This window comes from Lissotriton helveticus, chromosome 7 (assembly GCF_964261635.1).
Source record: "Lissotriton helveticus chromosome 7, aLisHel1.1, whole genome shotgun sequence".
In the NCBI taxonomy this organism is placed as follows: Eukaryota; Metazoa; Chordata; class Amphibia; order Caudata; family Salamandridae; genus Lissotriton; species Lissotriton helveticus.
Genome location: NC_136068.1, coordinates 1,081,968,932 through 1,081,990,449, shown reverse-complemented (window position 1 = coordinate 1,081,990,449; position 21,518 = coordinate 1,081,968,932). Strand labels below are relative to the sequence as shown.

General features: G+C 46.8%; 1 protein-coding gene across 2 annotated transcripts in view; it reads right to left on the bottom strand.

Annotated features, from left to right (window-relative positions):
* Positions 1-8,233, bottom strand: part of RPTOR (regulatory associated protein of MTOR complex 1) — a 2,181,859-nt gene extending 2,173,626 nt beyond the window's left edge. For both annotated transcript variants that reach the window (XM_078654105.1, XM_078654106.1), the window contains exon 1: positions 7,683-8,233. In XM_078654105.1, coding sequence (XP_078510231.1) covers positions 7,683-7,931 — 249 coding nt within the window. In that variant the 5' untranslated portion in view covers positions 7,932-8,233. The remainder of the gene's footprint in view (positions 1-7,682) is intronic.
* Positions 8,234-21,518: the final 13,285 nt, after the last annotated feature.

Here is a 21,518-nt window from a genome sequence, read left to right as displayed (position 1 = left end):
TAAAACCTCCTTTAACTATACCCTCCCTCATCCGCCCCAAAAATATCAATGATTTGCCCTTTAATATATATATATATATCCAGGTGAAGGCTTGCATTTGTGCAGTTTTACATAAACTCAGTTTTGTACACTGAAGCACAAAATACCACAGTATTAAGTCAAAGGTGATATAAAGTAAATCTAAACAGCACTAAAAAAGGTGCAGTGTACTTCAGAAAACTTGTAAATATGCCTGCCTCCCAATCTTTGTTTGGATTTTACTAGGTAGATTATACTGGTGGAGCACAGCAACCTTGATTTTAACCTCTTCATTCGCTGTGTTTTTCAAGTAACGAATAATACAGCAAAAAAGGTCAACAACAGAAGCATATTACTTTTTTTATATATATGTTTTCATGTTTGATCTTTTAAAAGGTTCCTTTACTCATTGCATAAACAGAAATTTTAGAAACGTATTAACAAAAACGTTATGGTTAAAACACATTCTGCTTTTAGTTTGAGCAGCTACAAATACTCCCTGTGGACTTGTGCCTCATATGAAGGTCAGACACATAGCATATGCATCTTACGCCTGTTTGCAAAGTGTCCAGTGTGCTGGAGTTGCACTGTCATGTTAGTCTCATTAATTTGAAGTACTGGGTGTATGGGCTGCATAGCATGGTGGATCATAAACAGCAAACTAGACTTAGCTTTAAAGACGGATAGCTCCCAGTCCTGGCAAGAGTAAAAGTTGGATATCCAGGAGCTCAAAACGGCATGAATAACAAACTCCAGGTCCAACAGGCAATAGCAGAAACGCTGTACATAAGAGTGCAAAGCTAAGCAAATATTCTACCTACTTGGAAGTCGCTGTGCACACATTACACTACATAACACACTGGGCGGACCAGTGAAAACATATCCGACTATATGGAATATTGCAGCAATGTTCGATATCACCAAGCTCACAATAGTATCAACCATAACAATAAACAAACACTGGCCAAGCCAACTGGACTGGCTTGCATTTTGAGAACGGACTAAAAAATTTAACAAGCATTTGCAACGCAATAGGTCTTGTTTGAGCTATTAGCATTGTAAATGACAATGCCTTCTATTTATAGGTTTTGAAAACCTGCAACCGGTGCATAAACACGCACTTTGTACTTATAGTCTACGTACAAAGTGCGTGTTTATGCACCGCTTGCAAATTTTCAAAACACAGATGTATTTCTGTGAGTCGTGTGCTAAACAAATGTCACACTCACTCACTTGTACTGTGCCTTCCCGCTCGCTCAAAGTAACGAATAAACACCGCTCTCATGCCCCGTGTGACATGATAACTTCCACTTACTTTTCAGCCAATTGCACTTTGTTTTGGGAGACAGAAAAAAACCGTTAAACTACAAGTCCCAAAAATGCAAAGTGCGGTTGGCTATACATAGGGTCCTATGGGGTGAGAATGCTACAGTTAGCAGATGAGTCGCGTGTAAAAGGGGGCAGTCATTTAGCAGCTATGCTAGATGCACGCGGCACACGTTCGAGAATGTCTGTTTGTCTAAATCCGTTGCAACGTGTTACATGATTTTAAAGGCAAATGGCTACGAAAAAAAGACGCTGTTTACACTGTAGCTACTAGGCCCTGATCTTTAATGTACTTTTATTTATCTAGAAATAGATCAATGATGTTCCATTAGAATGTATGGATTGCACCGGAGGGAGGGGGGGGGTATTACAATACCAAAACACAGTTACGTCGTAGAAATGCAGTGTATCTGCTTTTTGCTAGTCACTTTTTTTATGCACAGAACTCAGTTATCCTATGGCAGCCATGTATTGCTCATTTAAGCTGTTCCATTTTTGTGTTCTGGTAGTTGTAGCTATGAAATTTCTGTTAGAAAGCAGTACATTAAATTGACACATATACTTCGCATGGGGGGTGGGGGGTGTCGATACTTTTCAATTATTCTGAATGGTGAGTACCTGTACTACTGCAGTCCTAGTTCAGGTATTGTACAAGTAGAAGAATGCAAAGAGTAAAACAACACTTCATTAACCCAGATAGTAGTGAATTTACGCAATACAAATTGTTCTAAGTATTAAGGCATAACATTTGCGGTCGTTATTTTATAGCTTAGAACAATCAAATATTTTACTGCTACGGATTCAGTTAAAGTGAACAAAGGCTAACTCCCAGAATGCACCAGCAAGTTAAAGTCTAAAACTGTCCCCATGATATACCCCTGGCGACGTAGAATCACATGCCAACAATAATTTAAACAAGCATTTGCAACGTAATAACAATTTACAATGCCGGAAGCTCAAACTCTCATAAATGCGGGACCTATTGCATTGCAAATGTTTGTTGGGCTTTGCAACGGAGGTGGTGGCAGCTTAGGAAGGTGGGGACCGTGACTCCAGGCCGTGCGTTTCAAAAGCAGGAGGGAGGAGGAAGCAGCTGCAGCCAAAACAGACCATGGTCTTTGAATGCACAGCAAATGTGGCAAGATAACAGCAAGATTTACAGCTCCGTTTACAACAGAGCTCAGTAAACCATGAGCAATGGTCTCCACTACTCCAGTTTAAAGAACGAAATAGTGCTCACAAGCTCTGAGTAACAACACATGTAAAAGGGGCAGACTTGAAAATGGGCGGAGCTTTTAAAGTCCATATCCTGAAAACAGCATGTCTCACAATCAGACAGTGCAAGCACTGCCCAGGAGAGACTTAAAACCTGAAATCGACCATGAGTCTGAACGCGATACAAAAGGTATTATGTACATACAACAAATAACCAAATTTAAAACCAGTGGCCTGTAGAAAAAGGCCTAAATGTTCTCCCTCCACATAACGACATGTATGAACATTGCATTTGCAGGTGACGGAAGGGGGAAGGATGTGCAAGAGAGATGGCCAGAGCTGGCCAACCAAAAGAATCAATTGGTGGTGCCCTATGGGAGGGAACCAAGCACCGAAAGGCGGGATAGATTAAAATAATATCCAACCAGAGAAAAGGAATTTTAAAAAATTCAGCCTAGCTAATCAACCAAAAGCAGTGGGCATGTCCAAAGTCCTCGAAAGCCCTTATACCGAACTCAGCATGCCTTGTAGAGCAGCGCATGCTTTGCCCAGGCTCGACCTAACAATCATGCTACAGTGAAAAAACAAGTGCTTTCTGCATTAAATGCGCCTATGAGCTAAAGTATTGAATCTGTGACAATGGAGTATTTTTCAGGGGTAAAATAGTCCTTCATATCAAATACAAGCACTCCAAAGTCAGTGGAATATAACACTAAGCTGCCAAAAGTATGTGCTGAGAGAAAAACACTCCTCTGGGCAGAGCCAAAGACCACTCTATTTGAAATAATGTATAACAGTAGGTTTGCATTGTAAAGATCGACTTGATAAAATACACACAGATCAGAGGTAATAGATAGTTGTGCCTCACAGCAGCACCCTAGAATTCCTAAATCTTGTAGCCCATTTAATGACAAAACACAACCCTCTAAATCAACATCAAACAGTCTGGTTTAAAAGGATACAGTGAACCCTAATAATACTTCATACATTAATGCTATTACAGCATATGTACAACCAAACATACACAATGCACAAAAGCAGAAAATTACATGACACCCACACCAATGATGATAAAACCCAAACAATAGGAAAAAGTATGCAGTGGAATACTCGTGACCAGGGAGTATAACACTACCAAAGCACCCTATTGTGAGGCCATACTAACAAAGAGCTATACAAATCTCTATAGCATAAGTGACAAACATCCTCCCCTAATTAGACTTATGGTCTGTTATCTCAATGGCCTCGCTCTGCAGTCCTAGCATGTAATAAGCTGTGGAAGTGGAGCACAGCAGTTAGAGGTAGGAAAGAATGGAGGATGAGATGGCACACCCACCCACTGAAATCTGGAGACTGACCTCTGGATGGGCATCAACTTCTTAAAGCTACACTGTTCCTTCACCAAGATCATGTGACATTCCATATGTATCCAGTTGATCCTTCTTTCACCCTATAAACTGTCTGATGTCCATGTTCAATGCCTCGATATGCCAAAGACTAGTTGATGCATCTAAATAAGTGCTAGCATCAAGCCTGAACTTCAATCCCTAAAATGCCACTGGCTTCTATTAGTATGCGTCATCATTCAGTAAATTCAACTGATTTGCCCAGTGTGTAGAACCGGAAAATTTTTTGTAAGTAGGGTTAGTTGGTTGGAACACTCAATGCATAGTAAGGAGTTTGTTGGTTGGCCATTATTTTCTAGGTAGCCAGTCTAAAGGTGCAAGTTTAAGGAGATATACATAAGTATTATTGTTGTGCATTACAGGCTGCAATGTGGAGAAGATATAGGCCTACTTCAAATATATGCTCTTTGGTTCTATTAAGATAAAAGTAACATATGGTAATCTGGCTTTCTTAGGTCACAAGGAATGACAATTTTTAATGATACGAATATTGTTCAGTTTGTCTCATGACAGCATGTCAGATTTCAATTAGCTTTTATTGCATATACGGGGTTGTTTTTGCATCTTAAAATCAACCATGGCTCTTAACCACTATTACCTCGATGGGCTGCTGGGGCACGCAAGGCTTTACAAATGTCTTGCTTATGGTTCTGGATGACACAAGAGAGCACTGCTATGCTGTGATGCTGAAGCATTTGTTCTGCATTTGGAACTTCCCTGGTCAAACAATCCGTGCTGTCCTCTGTCCTCCGAGTGTTGTCCAGCTAAGAAGTTCCCAATTGGATCCCGAGGGTACTTTAAATATTTACCAACTACAAGTCCTCATTGGAGTGCGTTATAAAGAGGACTACTTAGAAATCCCTATTAGTGCTACTCTACTTTGCAATATTTTCTAGAACTATTCCTATCAAGTAAAGAAGAATGCAGGTCCGTTTCAATTGGATGTTCGCGAGAGTATCTGCAGACTTTCTGATTATTTAACAGCCAGTTTGGCTGACACTCTCAGGAGAGCTCAACATAGGTAGTGAGATTATTACATCCTAGACCAGCACGATCCTGGTTATCGTATTACAGACCATTGGTGTTAGGAGTTTTAAACCTAAGCCAATTCCTGAAGCTGTGTGACAGGTAGAGCAAAGTGGAGCTTAATATACTCTGAAGGAGGAATTCGTGTGAACAGTGTGTGGGATGGAAATCAGCTATAGGTGTGGGACGTCACCACTTAACCCCTTCCATCCGTGCGTCGGCAAACGGCCGTGGGGAGCACTACCTTCGTAGTGTTGCGCACATCCGTTGGCCAACGCGGCACCACCCACTCCTTTAAAGCGCCACACTGCGGCGGAATTGCCGCCGCGGTAAAGCAGCTAAAAAGTAATTCTTTTTTAAAACAAGTAGTGATGTGTCCCATCACTTGAATTCATTAACTGAATTCAGACATTGATCTTGTCTCGTTACTCGTGCCCATGGTGGACCAGATTTGGGGTTTTTGTAGTAAAAGTATATAAGTGCCACACATACTAAAAAAAACAACGAGAGGTTAGTAAATAAAGCAAGGCTTTTCAATGATCTCAAACATTTACATCTTAAAGCGTATTTTCTATTGTGATAGGTCATCATCACTCTCTCAGTATAATGGTCTACGTAGTCTACCACAACTTGCTTTGATAACGCGGACTTACAAGTACACTGATAATGTTTAATAACGATTAACAACCAGTATGTCAATCCAGCCCTTTTGTCACTCAAACTTTTTTAAAATAGGCACTACTTTTTTTAATTCTGAGTAGGTGATTCGTTTATCATAAAGCTGGTTGTGTCTTTGCTAACACTTTTAGTCCTTGATGAACTACAAATTTTGTGAAATGACTTTGACATCTCCAATCTCGGGGTGTATGGCGGGTACTGAGATGCAGCCCTGCCAAGTACCACGCATCAGGCATTAGACTTACGCATTTCAGTGCAGTGGTCCGCATCACCGCACTGAAATGTAATCTCACGTTTAATAAGCATAGGGCTTGCCTCAGCTGTCAAGCCGTAGTAGGGCTGATAATGCTGACTAAACTAAAGGAGTGGCAGCGCGCTGCATCGTGCAGGCTGCTCCCGGCAGGCTTGGGTGCCTACTGAGCTAGTAGATGCTAACTCACTTGGCTGCTACAATTTATTAACAAAAGGATAAGAGTTCCACCTCTGCATTTATAGTGACTGACCTCATAAAGGCAGTGTCCAGCAGGCGCGTGCCTCAGAGTGACACGTCCTGCTACAGCCTGCTGCAGTTAAATGTGTGGGAGGCCAGCTAGGCTGAGAGTGCAGTAAATCATGGCAGTGCTGGCGCTGCTCTGCGGTAAATTAAAATCTATGACCCTGAGACCGCTGGACTCAACCTCATGGACCCCCGAGGTCACTGTGGCCCACACTGTGCAGCTGAGCTGGTCCTGCTGCTGAGCCTGAGTAAGTAAGTCTGATGGCCGGGCAGCCGGTGCCTGTTTGTGGAGGCAGGGATGGGCCAGGACTTTAAGGAGGCGGGTGGCCATCCCGTAAATCCGAATTGCCGTGGCTCACAAGTGTCAGTGAGACAGTGCCAGAGCGTTTAAATGTTAATCTAATTTGCTTTTAAATTAAGCGCTTAGTGCGCGATCAGCTGACTGCTGGTTAATGTAGTTCTGCCTTTGTGACTGATGCCGTCGGTGGGCGGCTGTGACTTAAGTGTGTGCCTCAGCTGCACGTCAGGTTGTCTTAACCAAATTCAATGCCCAAGTGCGTGCTGTCTGCCACCTGTAAAGTGCATCATAATCGATCTGGAGTTCGCGCATATCTTGTCCCTTTCATCATAGGGCAAACTGGCTCTCGTTAATGGTCACCTATAATGTTTTGCATTTTATTTCTACTAGTGGAATGTACCGTTTAAAAATGTAATTATAGGTATTTTGCAGCCTTAAATTCCTTTTTAATAAAGTGCAAAATATTGGGTTGTGAAGTATCTAACACAGATCTAACAGGTCACTGGAAATAGAAAAAAAAACCTGTTGTTTGTCTGCCAGACCCCTTTTTTCCATTTCCCCCGACCCCATGCTATTAGGGGTTACAAGAATCCAAGCTTCCCCACCACAACCACACTCTTTACTTCACTATCCATGCCATGCATTGAGCTCCAGGTTCTGCTAGCATAGACTGCTCACAGCGCTGTCATAATTCCTATAACTCTGCTCTCCCCCTCCTAGACTCTGATCTCTCTTTTATGTCTGCAGGCACTATAGTTCATATGCATTGTCCATGCTGCTCAGACTTTCCACCAAGAAGGTCGAATGCTTCTTTCATACTCAGCATGCCCTTTGCCATCACTTTACTTCCCAAGTACCCTTCCATTGCTGGTGCTTTGTAGCAGTTTTAAAATCTTCTTATAGTTTCTCGATGCTCAAATGGATGAAAGTTCTGATATTTATGCTTCCCCTTATTCAATGCTTGATTTTGCTAGTGAGAAAGTGTCACTCATAGTCGTTCAAATGTCACTCATAATTACACAGAAATTATGAAAATGTCACACATCACAATCTGAAACCTTGGCAGCTGTGGAGGAGGAGCTATTGGTTGGTGGTCGGAGAAGGTAACATAAAGAGGGTTCTCTGTGGATGTCAATCACCAAGTCCTTAATTCCCCAACAGCCTTAGGTTTAAAGAAGGAATGTAATGTGTATTTCCGTTAAAGGTTGGAATTACTCACCCTGTCCTTCATCCTCCAGCTCTGAGCGAGTCCTCGGCTGCCCTCGATCTTCTCGCTGTGTCTCTTTTTCATGAAGGCTGTGGGCAGCGCCCAGTCGGGGAGCCCCGAAACGTCCTCCTGGTCTAGAGGTCCCACAGGGAGCACAGGCGGCATTGGAGGCGGGAGAAGTGGGGGCGGAGGGGGAGGCAAAGGTGGTGAAGCTGCTGGGCCGGGCATGGTGGGTGCCGGCATAGTGACAGGTGACTCCATACCCGACGTTGCTCAGGCAGCAGAGAGAGATCTCATCCTGCCTCCCGGAGGAGACGGGGGTTATTTGACTTTTCAGAGGGGATGAAAGATGCACTCAGAGACTCTTGTTAGCGCACAATCTATCAAAGCGTCTTTCCCCTCTTCCTCTGGCCACGTATTTCCCTCAGAATTCACACTGTCACCGGCTTGCCCTCTCTCCTGAGTGTCCCTTCCTCGGGCCTGTCTCCTGTTTCTACCCGCTGCAGATCCTCAGCGCGGCCGCACGGAGAGCGCCATCTTGGAACGTTCCCAGCATGCATTACGACTACGGTGCGCCAAAGGCTCCCACAAAAACGCGACCAAAAATGTGACCTTCCAGGACACCGTAACGGGAGCTCTGGACAGATTACAATCTTTGGGTTTTTTAACAGATACGAGTAATGGCGAGTTCCAGGACTCCGAGGCATATACCGAAACCTTTTACCTACTGCACCCTGCTTTCTAGGAGGTACAAAAGCTCACCTAGGTTTGACCATTTTGGCGAATCACGTAGTGACTCTTTTTGGGACCAGGCTAAGAGCAGATTAAATTCAGTCCATGGTTGCGTTGGATATTTTCTATTTATTTATTCATGCATATGTATGTAGCGCAGGCATTATCCAAAGGTGCTAGAGCGCTTTACAAAAAAAGTTTTGGCACATAGAAGTTGCAGATACCTTAGGTAGACACATTGTCTGCCATATATTGCAGTATTATACCTCTACATGTACTTTGTAACCTGCACACATGTAACTTTTTCCTCCTGTAATGCACCGTTTGCTACCTCCTGTATTTTGTTTGCTCACAATTGTCACTTTTGCCTCATGTAACTTTTGCTTTTGTAATTTGTTCACTTGTATTGTTCTCCTTATGTATCAGTTCTGTTCCTAATGTGAGGCGCTTCGACACCTTCGGGTAAAGTCCGCGCTATATAAAAACGAAATATATAAATTGTAGTGCTGGGGTTTTCTTATAGTTATTTATCTATGTAGAATTGTCCTGGTTCTGTGGAATTAAGAATCAGAACAATTATACTGTTCTCTGTATTTACTAAGTTGTAGTAGAATGTTAGAGATTCATTGGAGCTGGTGATACAGCTGGTTGCCTGGGCCTCGCTCTGGGTTGCAAAATAAAGAAGAAACCTACAACTTCATTGCGTCTCCTGGTCTTTTACTACAGGAATTTGGCGACAAGCTTGGCAACCTCGTGGACCCACTGAGTGGTTATTTGTGCACTTTGCTGTGTGCATGTTTTGCTGCTGCGTACACCTGTACGAAATTTGCCTTAATTGCGGTTACGATTGAAGCTAGACGAGCTATCCTGTGATTCCTGAGACAACCTGGTACATTTCTACATTATTTCAGCATTTTTGAGGATCCAACGCAAGCATCATTGAGCCAAGTTGTTATTTAAACTTGCCTGCTTGTGCCCCGCTTTCAGCGTCCACCCGCATGGGCTCCTCTCTACCATCCTCTAGGAGCTGCGTTTCAATGCTCAATCAATCAATCAGAACATTTGTAAAGCGCACTACTCACCTGTGAGGGGGGGTGCTGCTACTGCTCAAATAGCCAGGTCTTGAGTAGCCTTCTGAAGGTTAGTAGGTCCTGGGCATGCCGTAGGAGGATGGAGAGGGTGTTCCTGGTCTTGGCAGCGAGATGGGAGAACGATCTGCCGCCGGTGGTCGCTCATAGGATGCGGGGGACAAGGGCGAGGTCGGCGGAGCGTAGCTGGCGGTTCGGGGTGTAGAAGGTGAGTAGTTTGTTGAGGTATGCCAGTCTGGTTTTGTGGAGTGTCTTGTGTGCATGGGTGAGGAGCTTGAAGGTGATCCTCTTGTTGACGGGAAGCCAGTGAAGAACTCTCAGGTGGGGTGTGATGTGGCTGTGGCGAGGGATGTCGAGGATCAGGCGTGCAGAGGCGTTCTGTATGCGTTGTAGTCGTTTCAGGAGTTTTGAAGAGGCTCCTGTTTAGAGGGTGTTTCTGTAGTCTAGCACGCTGCTGATGACGGCCTGGGTGACTGTTCTTGTTTCGGTGGGGATCCACCTGTAGATCTTGCGGAGCATGCATAGGGTGTTGAAGCAGGAGGATGAGACGGCGTTGACTTACTTGGTCATGGAGAGTGTTGAGTCGAGGATGAACCCCAGGTTGCGTGCTTGGTCAGTGGATGTCGGCGCTGCTCCCAGTGCGGTCGGCCACCAAGAGTGGTCCCAGGCTGAGGGGGTGGAGCTGAGGGTGAGGACCTCTGTCTTGTCCGAGTTCAGCTTCAGACGGCTGTTCTTCATCCACTCGGCGACGGCCTTCATTCTTTCGTGGAGGTTGGTTTTGGCGGTGAGGGGGTCCTTGGTGAGGGAGAGGATCAGCTGGGTGTCGTCGGCGTAAGAGATGATGTTGAGGTCGTGCAGTCGGGCGACGTAGGCAAGCGTTGCCATGTAGACATTGAACAATGTCGGACTGAGGGAGTTTCCTTGGGGTATGCCGCAGATGATCTCGGAAGCTATGGAACAGAAAGGGGGGAGGCGGACGCTCTGGGTTCTGCCGGAGAGGAAGGAGGTGGTCCATTCCAGAGCCTTGTCACACATCCCTGCGTTGTGGAGGTGTGTGTGTAGGCTGCGGTGACAGACAGTGTCGAAGGCGGCTGACACGTCCAGGAGGATGAGGGGCGCGGTTTCGACGTTGTCCAGCAGGGCCCTGATGTCATCAGTGGCGGCGATGAGGGCAGTTTCGGTGCTGTGGTTGCTGTGGAACCTGGACTGGGACGGGTCCAGGATGTTGTTCTCCTCAAGGTAGCAGGTGAGTTGTCCGTTGAAGGTCTTCTCGATGACCTTCGCCGGCAACCGGAGCAGGGAGATGGGTCGGAAGTTCTTGAGGTTATTCGGATCCGCCTTGGGTTTTTTGAGTAAGGTGTTGATCTCGGCGTGTTTCCAGCTCTCCAGGAAGGTCACGGTCTCGAAGGAGATGTTGATGGCCTTGCTGAGATGGGGTACGATGGTGGCGCTAGCTTTGTTGAAGATGTGGTGTGGGCATGGGTTTGACGGAAAGCCAGAGTGGATGGTGTTCATCATTTTGATGGTGTAGTCATTGTTCATGTTGGTCCAGGTGAACAGGGGATCGATGTGGGTGGTGGGTGTCGGTGGCTGTCGAGGTGGCCAGGTTGTTGAAGCTGTCGTGGATGTCTGCGATCTTGCGCTGGAGGAAGGTGGCAAGGGAGTCGCACAGGTCTTGCGATGATAGGATGTCATTGGTTTTGGAGATGGGGTTGGAGAGTTCCTTCACGATGTTGAAGAGCTCTTTGCTGTTGTGCGTGTTGTTGTCGAGGCGGTCCTTGAAGGAGGCCTTTTTGGCGGATCTGATGAGGTGATGATATCTGCGGATGGCGTTCTTGTGGGCTGCGTAGCTGTCCTGTGTCTGTTCGCGGTGCCATTTCTTCTCTAGTTTTCGTCAGATTTGCTTGGAGGCCTGGAGGTCCGCGGTGAACCAGCTGGCTTTTTTGTTAGTGCGTCTGTTGGAGGGTTTCATGATCTCATGATCGGCGGAAGAGTGTTGGCAGAGTCGTCGATCCATCTCTTGAGGTTGCGGGCAGCAGTGTCTGCGTCGGTGGGGTCAGCTGGTGGGCTTCGGGCGAGGGTGGTGTTTAGCTGGTCTTCAGTGACTTTGCTCCAGCTGCAGCGGGGGATCTGTTGAGTGCGGTGGTGCGTGGTGGGTTTCCGGAAGGTGAAGTGGATGCAGCGATGGTTGGTCCAGTGGAGTTCGGTTGTGTGGTTGAAGGTGCCATGGGAGCTAGTGGAGAAGATGGGGTCAAGCGCGTGGCCGGCGTAGTGGATGGGCATTGTGACGAGCTGTCTGAGTCCGAGGTTGTCAATCAGGGTGATGGAGTTGGTGTCATTGTTGTTCTCGAGGTGGAAGTTTAGGTCTCTGAGGAGGATGTAGTCTGTAGAGGCAAGGGCGTGCATACTGACGAAGTGGGTGATGGAGTCGCTGAACTGAGGCCGGGGGCCTGTAGACCAGAGTTCCTCTGAGGGTGGTGTTGAGGTCAGTGTGGATCTGGAAATGCAGGTGTTCGGCGGTGTTGAGGGTGTCGTCGGTGCTGGTCGAGACACTGAGGGTGTTTTTGTGGACGATGGCGATTCCACCTCCTACTCTGTTGGTGCCGTCCCTGTGGGGGATCTTGTAGCCATCTGGAATGGCTATGTCGATGTTGGGTGCCGAGGAGGCGTTCATCCAGGTCTCTGTCAGGTAGGCGATGTCCGGGGAGGATGTGTTGAGCAGGTCCCAGAGTTTGACAGCGTGTTTGCGTGCGGAGCGGGTGTTCAGTAGTATGCATCTGAGTTGGTTGCATCCTGTCATGGTGGACGGCTTGGAGGCTGGTGAAGATGCAGCTCCGGCAGGAGAAGGGTCCTTTGGTGTGCTTTGGGCAGCCAGGAAGCAGGTGTGGTCGTCCGGTGTTGAGTGTGTGGAGGGTGCTGGCGGTGTAGTGGCGGCGGTCGGTGTGGCATTCGCGGGGACCAGAGTGTCTGGGGCTGGGCGCGGACGGGCACAGACGGGCTTGCCATTATAAGGGGGGTGGGAGGGAGGAGCAGCTGGGAGGCGGGAGCGTGGCTACGAATGGGCATGCAGGGGGCGGGGCCGCAGTGGACGCAACGGCGGGAAAAACGGGCGCAAGAACGGGTGGGGAAAAGGGCGAAGGAACAGGGGCACAGAAGCAAAGGGTACTAGCGGGGGCAAGGCCAAGGGGCACAGAGGCCAAGGGGGCACAACAGGAACAACAGTATCAGTAAAAAGAGCAACAAATACAGTGAAGGACGCAACCGAGGCAGGGGGGCCTCGAACCTATGGCGGTGGTAGTGCGCAGAGGGACACATGCACACAGTTGGTGCTGTGCGGCGTGGGGGACCTACCTGAATGAGGGTCCAGGGTCGCACTCCTCACCGCGCAGCGGCCGCTATTTTAAGGGTAGGTGAGAGGGAGGAGCAGCTGGGAGGTGGGAGCGGGGCTACGAATGGGCCAGTAGGGGGGGCGGGGACGCATCAGCGGGAAAAAAATGGACCAAAGAACGGGTGGGAAAACGGGCAAAGGAACAGGGGCACAGAAGCAAAGGGTACCAGCGGGGGAAAGGCGAAGGGGCACAGAGGCCAAAGAGGCACAAGAGTATCGGTGAAAAGAACAACAAATACAGTGAAGGATACCACCTACGGCGGTGGTAGTGCGCAGAGGGACACGGGCACACAGGTGGTGCTGTGCGGCATGGGGGAGCGACCTACCTGAATGGGGGGCAAGGGTCTCTCGGTGCTCAAACGCTTTGTGGAGCTCCTCTGTGTATATACAGAGTCCTGGGTTCTTCTCGTCATTTTGCATCAACGGCTGCATGTCCGCGTAGGCACGCAAGGTTGTGACCTTGACGTGCTGCCACAGTCTACAGTCGTCGGGAATGTCGATTTCATCAATGCTTTTGGAAAATTGGAAAGTTTGTTCTTTCTGGTTCTCATTTTTAAAAAAAGTAACTCGTAAAACTGTAGCGTTAACGATCGCTACTTGCTACAACTCATTGGTACTTCAAGATAATGTGTAAGTATGATTTTTTTTATTCCTTTTGCTCAAATAAAAAATATAATAATAACAATATGTCTACACCGTAGGAACCACCCAGAAATAACTCAGCCTTCAATCTTAATTCGCCCAAAGAATTTTTATCTTCTCATAGTAATCCCAACATACAATGGCTTGTATGGAAAGAATACTTTTTTCAAATTCAATTGCTAACTTGGAGGATTGTTGTGGTTCTTTTTCTACAGAAAGGAAAAAAAAGAATTTAATGTACTGCTTGGGCCCAGAAGTTTTAAGAATTTACAATCAGCTTAAAAAATGTGACAAACCTGGTGATTTGGATGTATTTAAGTTAGGTTTAATGGACTTGGATGATCATTTTTCTCCGACTATTTGTGAAGCAGTTTTAAGACATGGTTTTTAGGTCTCGCACCTAGCGTTGCAGTGTACAGGGTTGCTCGCGCAGCGCGAGTCATTTAGTAGGTAAGAAGGGGGTTTCCGTAGCTGATCTAGGAATGGCACACGCACGAGCGTGTGCTTTTCCTTTAGGGGCACGCTATTGGGCTTTGCGTGCGTGTTTTCGTCATGTGGTTTCAATTATCGTGCCCAGACACGGGTGCGATTATTGAAACCAGATGTCACACTGTGGCGCGTGCACGTGCAACATTCGCTTCTTCTTCTGTTTTTGGATCCATTTCACAGGGAAGCAACTAAATGAAAGAAGGAAAGAGACGTGGGCTGCTCTCCCGCACCACTCGTTTTGGGAAGCGAGGGACTGTTTGCAGTACGTGCATTATTAATTGAATTAAACATAAATAGAGCTGTTTGCTGAAGGATAGCATGCATGTTTTGTTGGGCACAGTGTCCCGGCTGTGTGCAGGCTATCACTCCTTGGCATCCGTATTGGATGGCAGGTTCTGTCTGAGAAATGTTGAATACACATTTCCATGCCCTCACTGTTGTACACTCACTGACACAAATACAAATGTGCAGGCATTACACACACTGATGTGCACAAAGTACAGTCCCAATGTAAGGTCTGAAGTTTGAAATTCGCCTGCTGCAATAAAGGGGTCCTCTGTAAAGCATCTCGCCATGCTTCGTAGTGCATCCGCACTATATATAAAATAGCTGTATTAAATGTAAGCCGGTGTGCCGCAGTAGGCATGCCTACTGCTGCTCATTGCAGAGTGGGGTCTGTGCTGTAGGCGAGGCCAGCCTGCTCTAGGCCAGGATGGCCGAGGCTGCTCCCCTGGGTCCATGTTCAGAAGCAGAGTCTGGAATTTCTAAAAGGGTCCGGGGGTCCCCGAGCCCCGGTGCTGTGGCCTCTGGTACTTAGGAGCATGCAGTGACCGCTTCTAGACGCATGGTTGCACATGGTTGGAACGGACCATGCGTCTCAGGCTAGAACCCGCAGCGCCTTGACTCCTAATATTTCAGTTCAGGAGCCGGTTTCGTGCTCTGGAGGGTCTGCATTCACCGCATAATACACACTTCTCAGGTGGCTTCTCTGCCTACCTCTGGCCAGTGCGATAGCTTAGCAGGTTAATGTATCCACTGAGGGGGTGCACCGCGAGTCATTTAGTAGGTAAGAATGGGGTTTCCGTAGCTGATCTAGGTGCAGATGACACCCAACTCCTGGTCCGTCTTGACAACACCAGCCAGGCACAAGAGTCAGTGAAAAATCTTCTCAGGTTCACTGTTAACTGGATGGCAGCCAATTCGTTAAAAATCAACCTGGATAAAACCGAGATGCTGATTATTCCAGCTCAAAATAGCCCTTGGTGTGAACTGTTCTGGCCTTCAGAACTAGGAGTGGCACCAATCCCAGTGGCAGTAGTAAAGAGCCTGGGCTTGAAAATCGATTCAGATCTGTTGATGTCTGGCCAGGTATCGGCGGTGGTGGGCATCTGTATGGGCCTACTTAGGCAATTACGGAGACTTGTTCCCCTCCTATCCACCTCTGTCCTACATTCAATTGTCTCAGCTACGGTCATCTCCCGGCTGGACTACGGGAATGCCCTTTATTTAGGCATCCCACAGAAGCTTCTGAGGAGATTGCAGGTTGTACAAAATGATGCAGCCAGGTTAATTTTTAGCCTCCCTAGGCGCACGCGAGCCACCCCCCTACTCCATAAATTGCACTGGCTGCCTATTGAACAGCGGGTGCACTTTAAGAGCTTGTGTATAGCCCATAAGGATTTATATGGAGATGCACCGAAATATATAAAAGACAGAGTGCAAAAATACGTGCCTGGACGGGCTCTGCGTTCTTCGGAGACCTGCAGGCTAGTCTCCTCCACATACAACCTTAAGACCAAAGAGGCAGAGCGTTCTCGGTCCTCCTGCCACTGATCTGGAATGATCTACCAGAGACCTTGCGCAAGGAATCAGCCCTGCTCCCCTTTAGAAAGCTGTTAAAAACCCACCTGTTTAGAGAAACATTGACATCTGTTTAATCTTCCGCCCTGCAGCCATGCAGTGCCCTGCTCCTTCTCTGAAGCGCTTAGAGACCAGTGGTGATTTGCGCTATATAAAAATAAAATAACATAACATAACCCTGCCCATCACAAGTCCGAACCTTAGAGTCACACAGCCGTTCATCCTTCCTGTGTCGATAATACGATCACCAGCTAGCAGTACCGCACCTGGTATGAGGTACAAAGGGGCGAGGCTTCCCCGTGTGAGTTATCAATAATCAACAGAGGGGCTCACCCTGTGTGTGGCGCCTCAAGGCGCTACCGTGAAACAGAGCGCTGGAACCGAGCCTCCTCCAGAACTGGGACATTCGGGACTTCATTGCACTGACTTCTGAGTTTACTGGGCCAGCACATGCTGGGTCTAGAACTCAGAAATCCAGCGGAACAGTTCTGGAGGGGGTTAAGATACTGGCCTTGCACGGCCCTGGTGGGGAGAAGATGTGGGGACAAAACATGGCACTGGTTCCAGGACTAACATGTGCTGCGTCCACTGCCCTGTCCCAGAAGGGCTGACACACTAGGACAGGCTGCATCAAGGATTCTGAGAGCTCGAGCACGTCATGCCACAGTGCAGGGCTCTAAAGTAGCGCACTCCCCCGCCACAGCACAGGTACTGTCTGGGTGCGGACAGAGGTGCCTGCATCGAATCATTCATTCATTCTGCTTCTGACCCTGCTGGTTCCCCGAGCAGGGGACTCCTGGCTTTCTGTCTGTATTTTTGGTGGGGGGGGGGTGGAGTGCACTTGTGTCTCTGGGTCCCTTTGGCGCAATCCGCCCCCCCCCCTACCTCCTCCTCCCCCCCCCCCCCTGCTGTCCGGTGGCGCACGTTAGTAGAATATTGCACAATATTGTTCCAGAAAATACTGTTTCTTTGCTCCCCACCCAGGGGCCCTCCCGAGAAGTTATTACTAAAAAACCTCTTGTGCACCTGGAATTCACATTGATTGGCAGCCATGACCCTGCACAGCTTACAGTATGCACGATTTATGTGGTAAAGTAATAATCGTGAAAACCGCAGCACACAAGGGTTTCTGTACACAACTCGTGTGACGAGGCTCCGACCTCGAGCGCCAGCAGAGTTAGGAATATTAAATGATCACCCGCCAGCGGCCTCAGTGGTCATGTGTAACACCGCTCACTGCTCATGTGTAGCGCTTATCACTACTCAACTTCTCACTGCTCACCTCTCACTGGTCATGTAACACCTCTCACTACTCACGTGTAACACTAATTACCTCATCATAAGTCTTTCTCACTGTGAGTTTCAGCTCTCAACGGAACAAAAAAACCTACCAAGTCCAGTAATCAACAACACGAAACTGATAGCCTAACAGGAAGGGATGGATGGGAAATCAGATGGCAAGTGAAACTATACTCGAAGTAATGAAGTTTACCAGAAAGTAAACAGGGCACCACTACTCACCTCTCACTGCTCAAGTATAACACCTCTCACTGTTCACCTCTCATGTATAGCACCTCTCACTGCTCATGTGTAACACCTCTCACTGCTCACGTGTAACACCTCTCACTGCTCACCTCTCACCACTCATGTGTAACACCTCACTGCTCACCTCTCACATGTAGCACCTCTCACGGCTCACGTGTAACACCTCTTACTGCTGACGTGTAACATCTCTCACTGCTCACGTGTAACACCTCTCACTGCTCACCTCTCATGTGTAACACCTCACTGCTCACGTGTAGCAACTCTCACTGTTCACCTCTCACTACTCACGTGTAACACCTCACTGCTCACCTCTCACTGCTCACTTGTAACACCTTTCACTGCTCACCTCTCACTACTCATGTGTAACACCTCACTGCTCACCTCTCACAGCTCACGTGTAACACCTCTCACTGCTCACCTCTCACTACTCACGTGTAACATCTCACTGCTCACCTCTCACATGTAGCACTGCTCACGTGTAACACCTCTCACTGCTCACCTCTCACTGCTCACATGTAACACCTCTCACTGCTCACCTATCACTGCGCCTGTGTAACACCTCACTGCTCACCTCTCACATGTAGCACCTCTCACTGTTCACATGTAACACCTCTCACTGCTCACATGTAACACCTCTCACTACTCACCTCTCACGTGTAACACCTCTCACTGCTCACCTCTCACTACTCACTTGTAACACCTCACTGCTCACCTCTCACATGTAGCACCTCTCACTGCTCACGTGTAACACCTCTCACTACTCACCTCTCACTGCTCACATGTAACACTTCTCACTGCTCACCTCTCACGTGTAACACCTCTCAATGCTCACGTGTAACGCCTCTCACTAATGTGTAACACCTCAATGCTCACCTCTCACTGCTCACGTGTAACACCTCTCACCGCTCACCTCTCACTGTTCATGTGTAACACCTCTCACTCCTCACCTCTCACTTCTCACGTGTAACATCTCTCACTGCTCGTGTAACACCTTTGATGTGTAACGTTTATCACTACTCACCTCTCACTGCTCGTCTAATACCTCTCACTACTCACGTGTAACACCTCTCACTGCTCATGTATAACAACTCACTGCTCACGAGTAGCACCTCTCACTGCCCACCTCTCACTGCTCATGTGTAACACCTCTCACTGTTCACCTACCACTGCTCATGTAACACCTCTGATATGTAACATTTATCACTACTCACCTCTCACTGCTCGTGTAACACTTCTCACTGCTCACCTCTCACTACTCACATGTAAGACTTCTCACTTCTCATGTGTCCGTAACCAAGTGCACTGCAACAAAGGCTCTCGACCCGCATACGCACATGTCCTAACCTCTAAGGTTCGCTCCCTGTGTGCACACATCCTTACCCCTGTCCACTGCAGAGAATGCTTGCTCTCTGTTTGTACGTGCACTTGTTCAGACCCTGTATGCAAGGGCTTGTGTGTAGTAGAGGGGGGTTCACTCCTTGTGTGCACTGCAGGGAAGGCTTGCTGCCTGTGTGCATTTTGAGACACATCCTGTATGTAAGGGCTTCTGGGTAGTGGGGGGCCTTCACCCCCACGTGCACTGCAGGGAGACTCGCTTCCTGTGTGCACTTGCTCACACATCCTGTATGTAAGGGCTTGTGTGTAGTAGAGGGGGGTTCACCCCTTGTGTGCACTGCAGGGAAGGCTTGCTCCCTCATCCATGTCGTTATCTGGAGGGGGATCATTTAGGCCCTTTACTACAGGTCACTGGCCTGCTGAAAATGATCATGGTATCCCGGAGGTAAGATCAAGATTAAACAAGCATTTGCAATGCATTAGGTCTCATATTACTGAAAGTTTGACCTAGTGGCATTGCAAATAATAATGCAATGCCAATAGCTCAGACTTTCAGTAATGCGAGATCTATTGCATTGCAAATACTTGTTTTTAAAGGAAGCAAGAAAAACACAAATCTAAGGAAGTTTACGTCTGTGCACTCAAAAAATTAGCCATTACCTGCACATTTGGTAACCTTCATGATGATCTTGTGAGGGACCAAATAATAATGTATACCAAGAACAAGTCTATCCAAGACAGTTAATGGGTAGATGGTGACTCTAGCCTCAAAGACATTATGGCTATCGTAAAAAAAGCTGAGTTGTCTGAACGTTGTGCCAAAGTAACGTTAGGACAAGAAAAAACGGAGGAGGCGGATTCTGTCAATAAAATTCCTGAAGGAGAAAATAAAAGAATTCCTTTAACCCTGTACAACATAACATCAAGATGGAATTTAAAAATTCTGATCGCATGGACAACACCAGGAACCCAAACGATGCGTGTTATAGATGTGGTTGCTCTGCTTATTCTGCGCGTTTTGACAACTGCCCTGCTAAGTCTGCCAAATGTATTGGGTGTGGTCTAATTCGACATTTTGCTAGAACATGCTCGCGCAAAGGGAAGAGGAAACGGAAAGGCAAAGTTGCTTGCGTTAAAGAGAGTGATGATGAGCATTCTAGTACTGAAGGAAGTAGTTATGATAGAAACGCTAAGTATAACGAGAAAAAGAAACATTTAAATATCTCTAAAGTGGAAGCAAAACCCCTTTGTTGGGTTTCCTTTGGTGGTGTTTCTCTACAAGTGGCTGCAGACTCTGGCTCTCCCTACACCATAGATGCAGAGAGTATTTGGTTTAAACATTTTGTGGATGTGGTGGGGGATCAGTTAGAATCTGCTGACATTTGCCCTGAGAGCTACACTGGGAAGAAGATTGTTGTCATTGGTTTTAGGCAACTTGTTTTTAGATTCAAGTGTAACCTTGCTTTATGTAAATTGTATGTAGCTAAAGAAGGACCTTCAGTTTTGGGATGGAAGGATAAAAAAAAAAAAAATCATCCTAGATCCCACCAGTCCAGAGCAAGTATTAGTAGCTTGTGAAGAAGAAAGCACTATGAACTGGGTCTTGCAAGAATTTCCAGCTGTCATCAATGGTAAAATTGGTAAATTGAAGGGTTTCACTCATGTTATTAGACTAAAGCAGGACGCCACACCAAAGATTCACAAAGCACGCAACATTCCCTTCATTGTTAAAGATGTCAGAATCAAACAAATTGCTGGTAGCTGGTATTATTGAGCCCACAGAAGCTTCTGAATGGGTTTCTCTATTAGTTGTGGCCAGACGTGCCAATGGCAAAGTGCGTCTGTGTGGATTTGAGCAGTCTTAATGATAACATCATCATAGATCAATTTCCTCTTCCAAGCATCGACAAAATGCTAACTTTGACTAGAATCGCCAAATTGCTCTCCACTTTAGAGTTGTCTGCTGCTTATCATCAGGTTGTATTGGATAAAAAACAGTAAACATCTTACAGCCTTTTGCACACCTTTTTAGTTGCTTCCAGTTCAAGCGTATGCCATTGGTTTAGCTTCTCCAGCTGCCGTCTTCCAAAGGCTTATGTTTGAACTGTTTGGTGACTTAAAGGAGATAACATTTTTTCAAGATGACATCTTGATTATGGGTACAACTAAACAGCATCACAATGACATTTTGAGAAAAGTACTCAACATTCTTTGTGTGAAAGGTTTAACTGCTGAAAGGACTAGATGTAAGTTTGCTGAAAAGAAAGTTACTTACCTAGGTCATGAGATTAGTGGGAAAGGTATCAAACCCAATGAGAAACTTGTAGAAGCAATCAAAAAGGCTCCTTCTCCCAAAAACAAGGACAAGCTATGCTCATTTCCAGGCTTGGCAGAATGTAACTCTAAATGTGTTGAAAATGTATCTGAACAAACTTTCGAAATGCGTTCTGTGTTAAAGAACAAGTCCAAATTCGAGTGGTCTAACTAATGTCAAAATACTTTTCTCGATATTATGAGTGCCATTAGTGAAGCCCCTAAGTTACATGCTTTTAATCCCTCTACCACAACCTTTGTCACCACTAATGCGAGGGGCAAGGGTTTGGGCAGCGTACTCACTCAAATTGATTACTGTTGCGCAGAAATTGTCATAGCGTTCGCCTCCATGTTACTTTTTCCCACTGAACAGAAGTACTTCTGTTATTAAAAGAGAAATATTGGCCTGTGTATGGGCTTTATAACATTTTGGTCAGTTCTTGTGGAAAAGGAGGT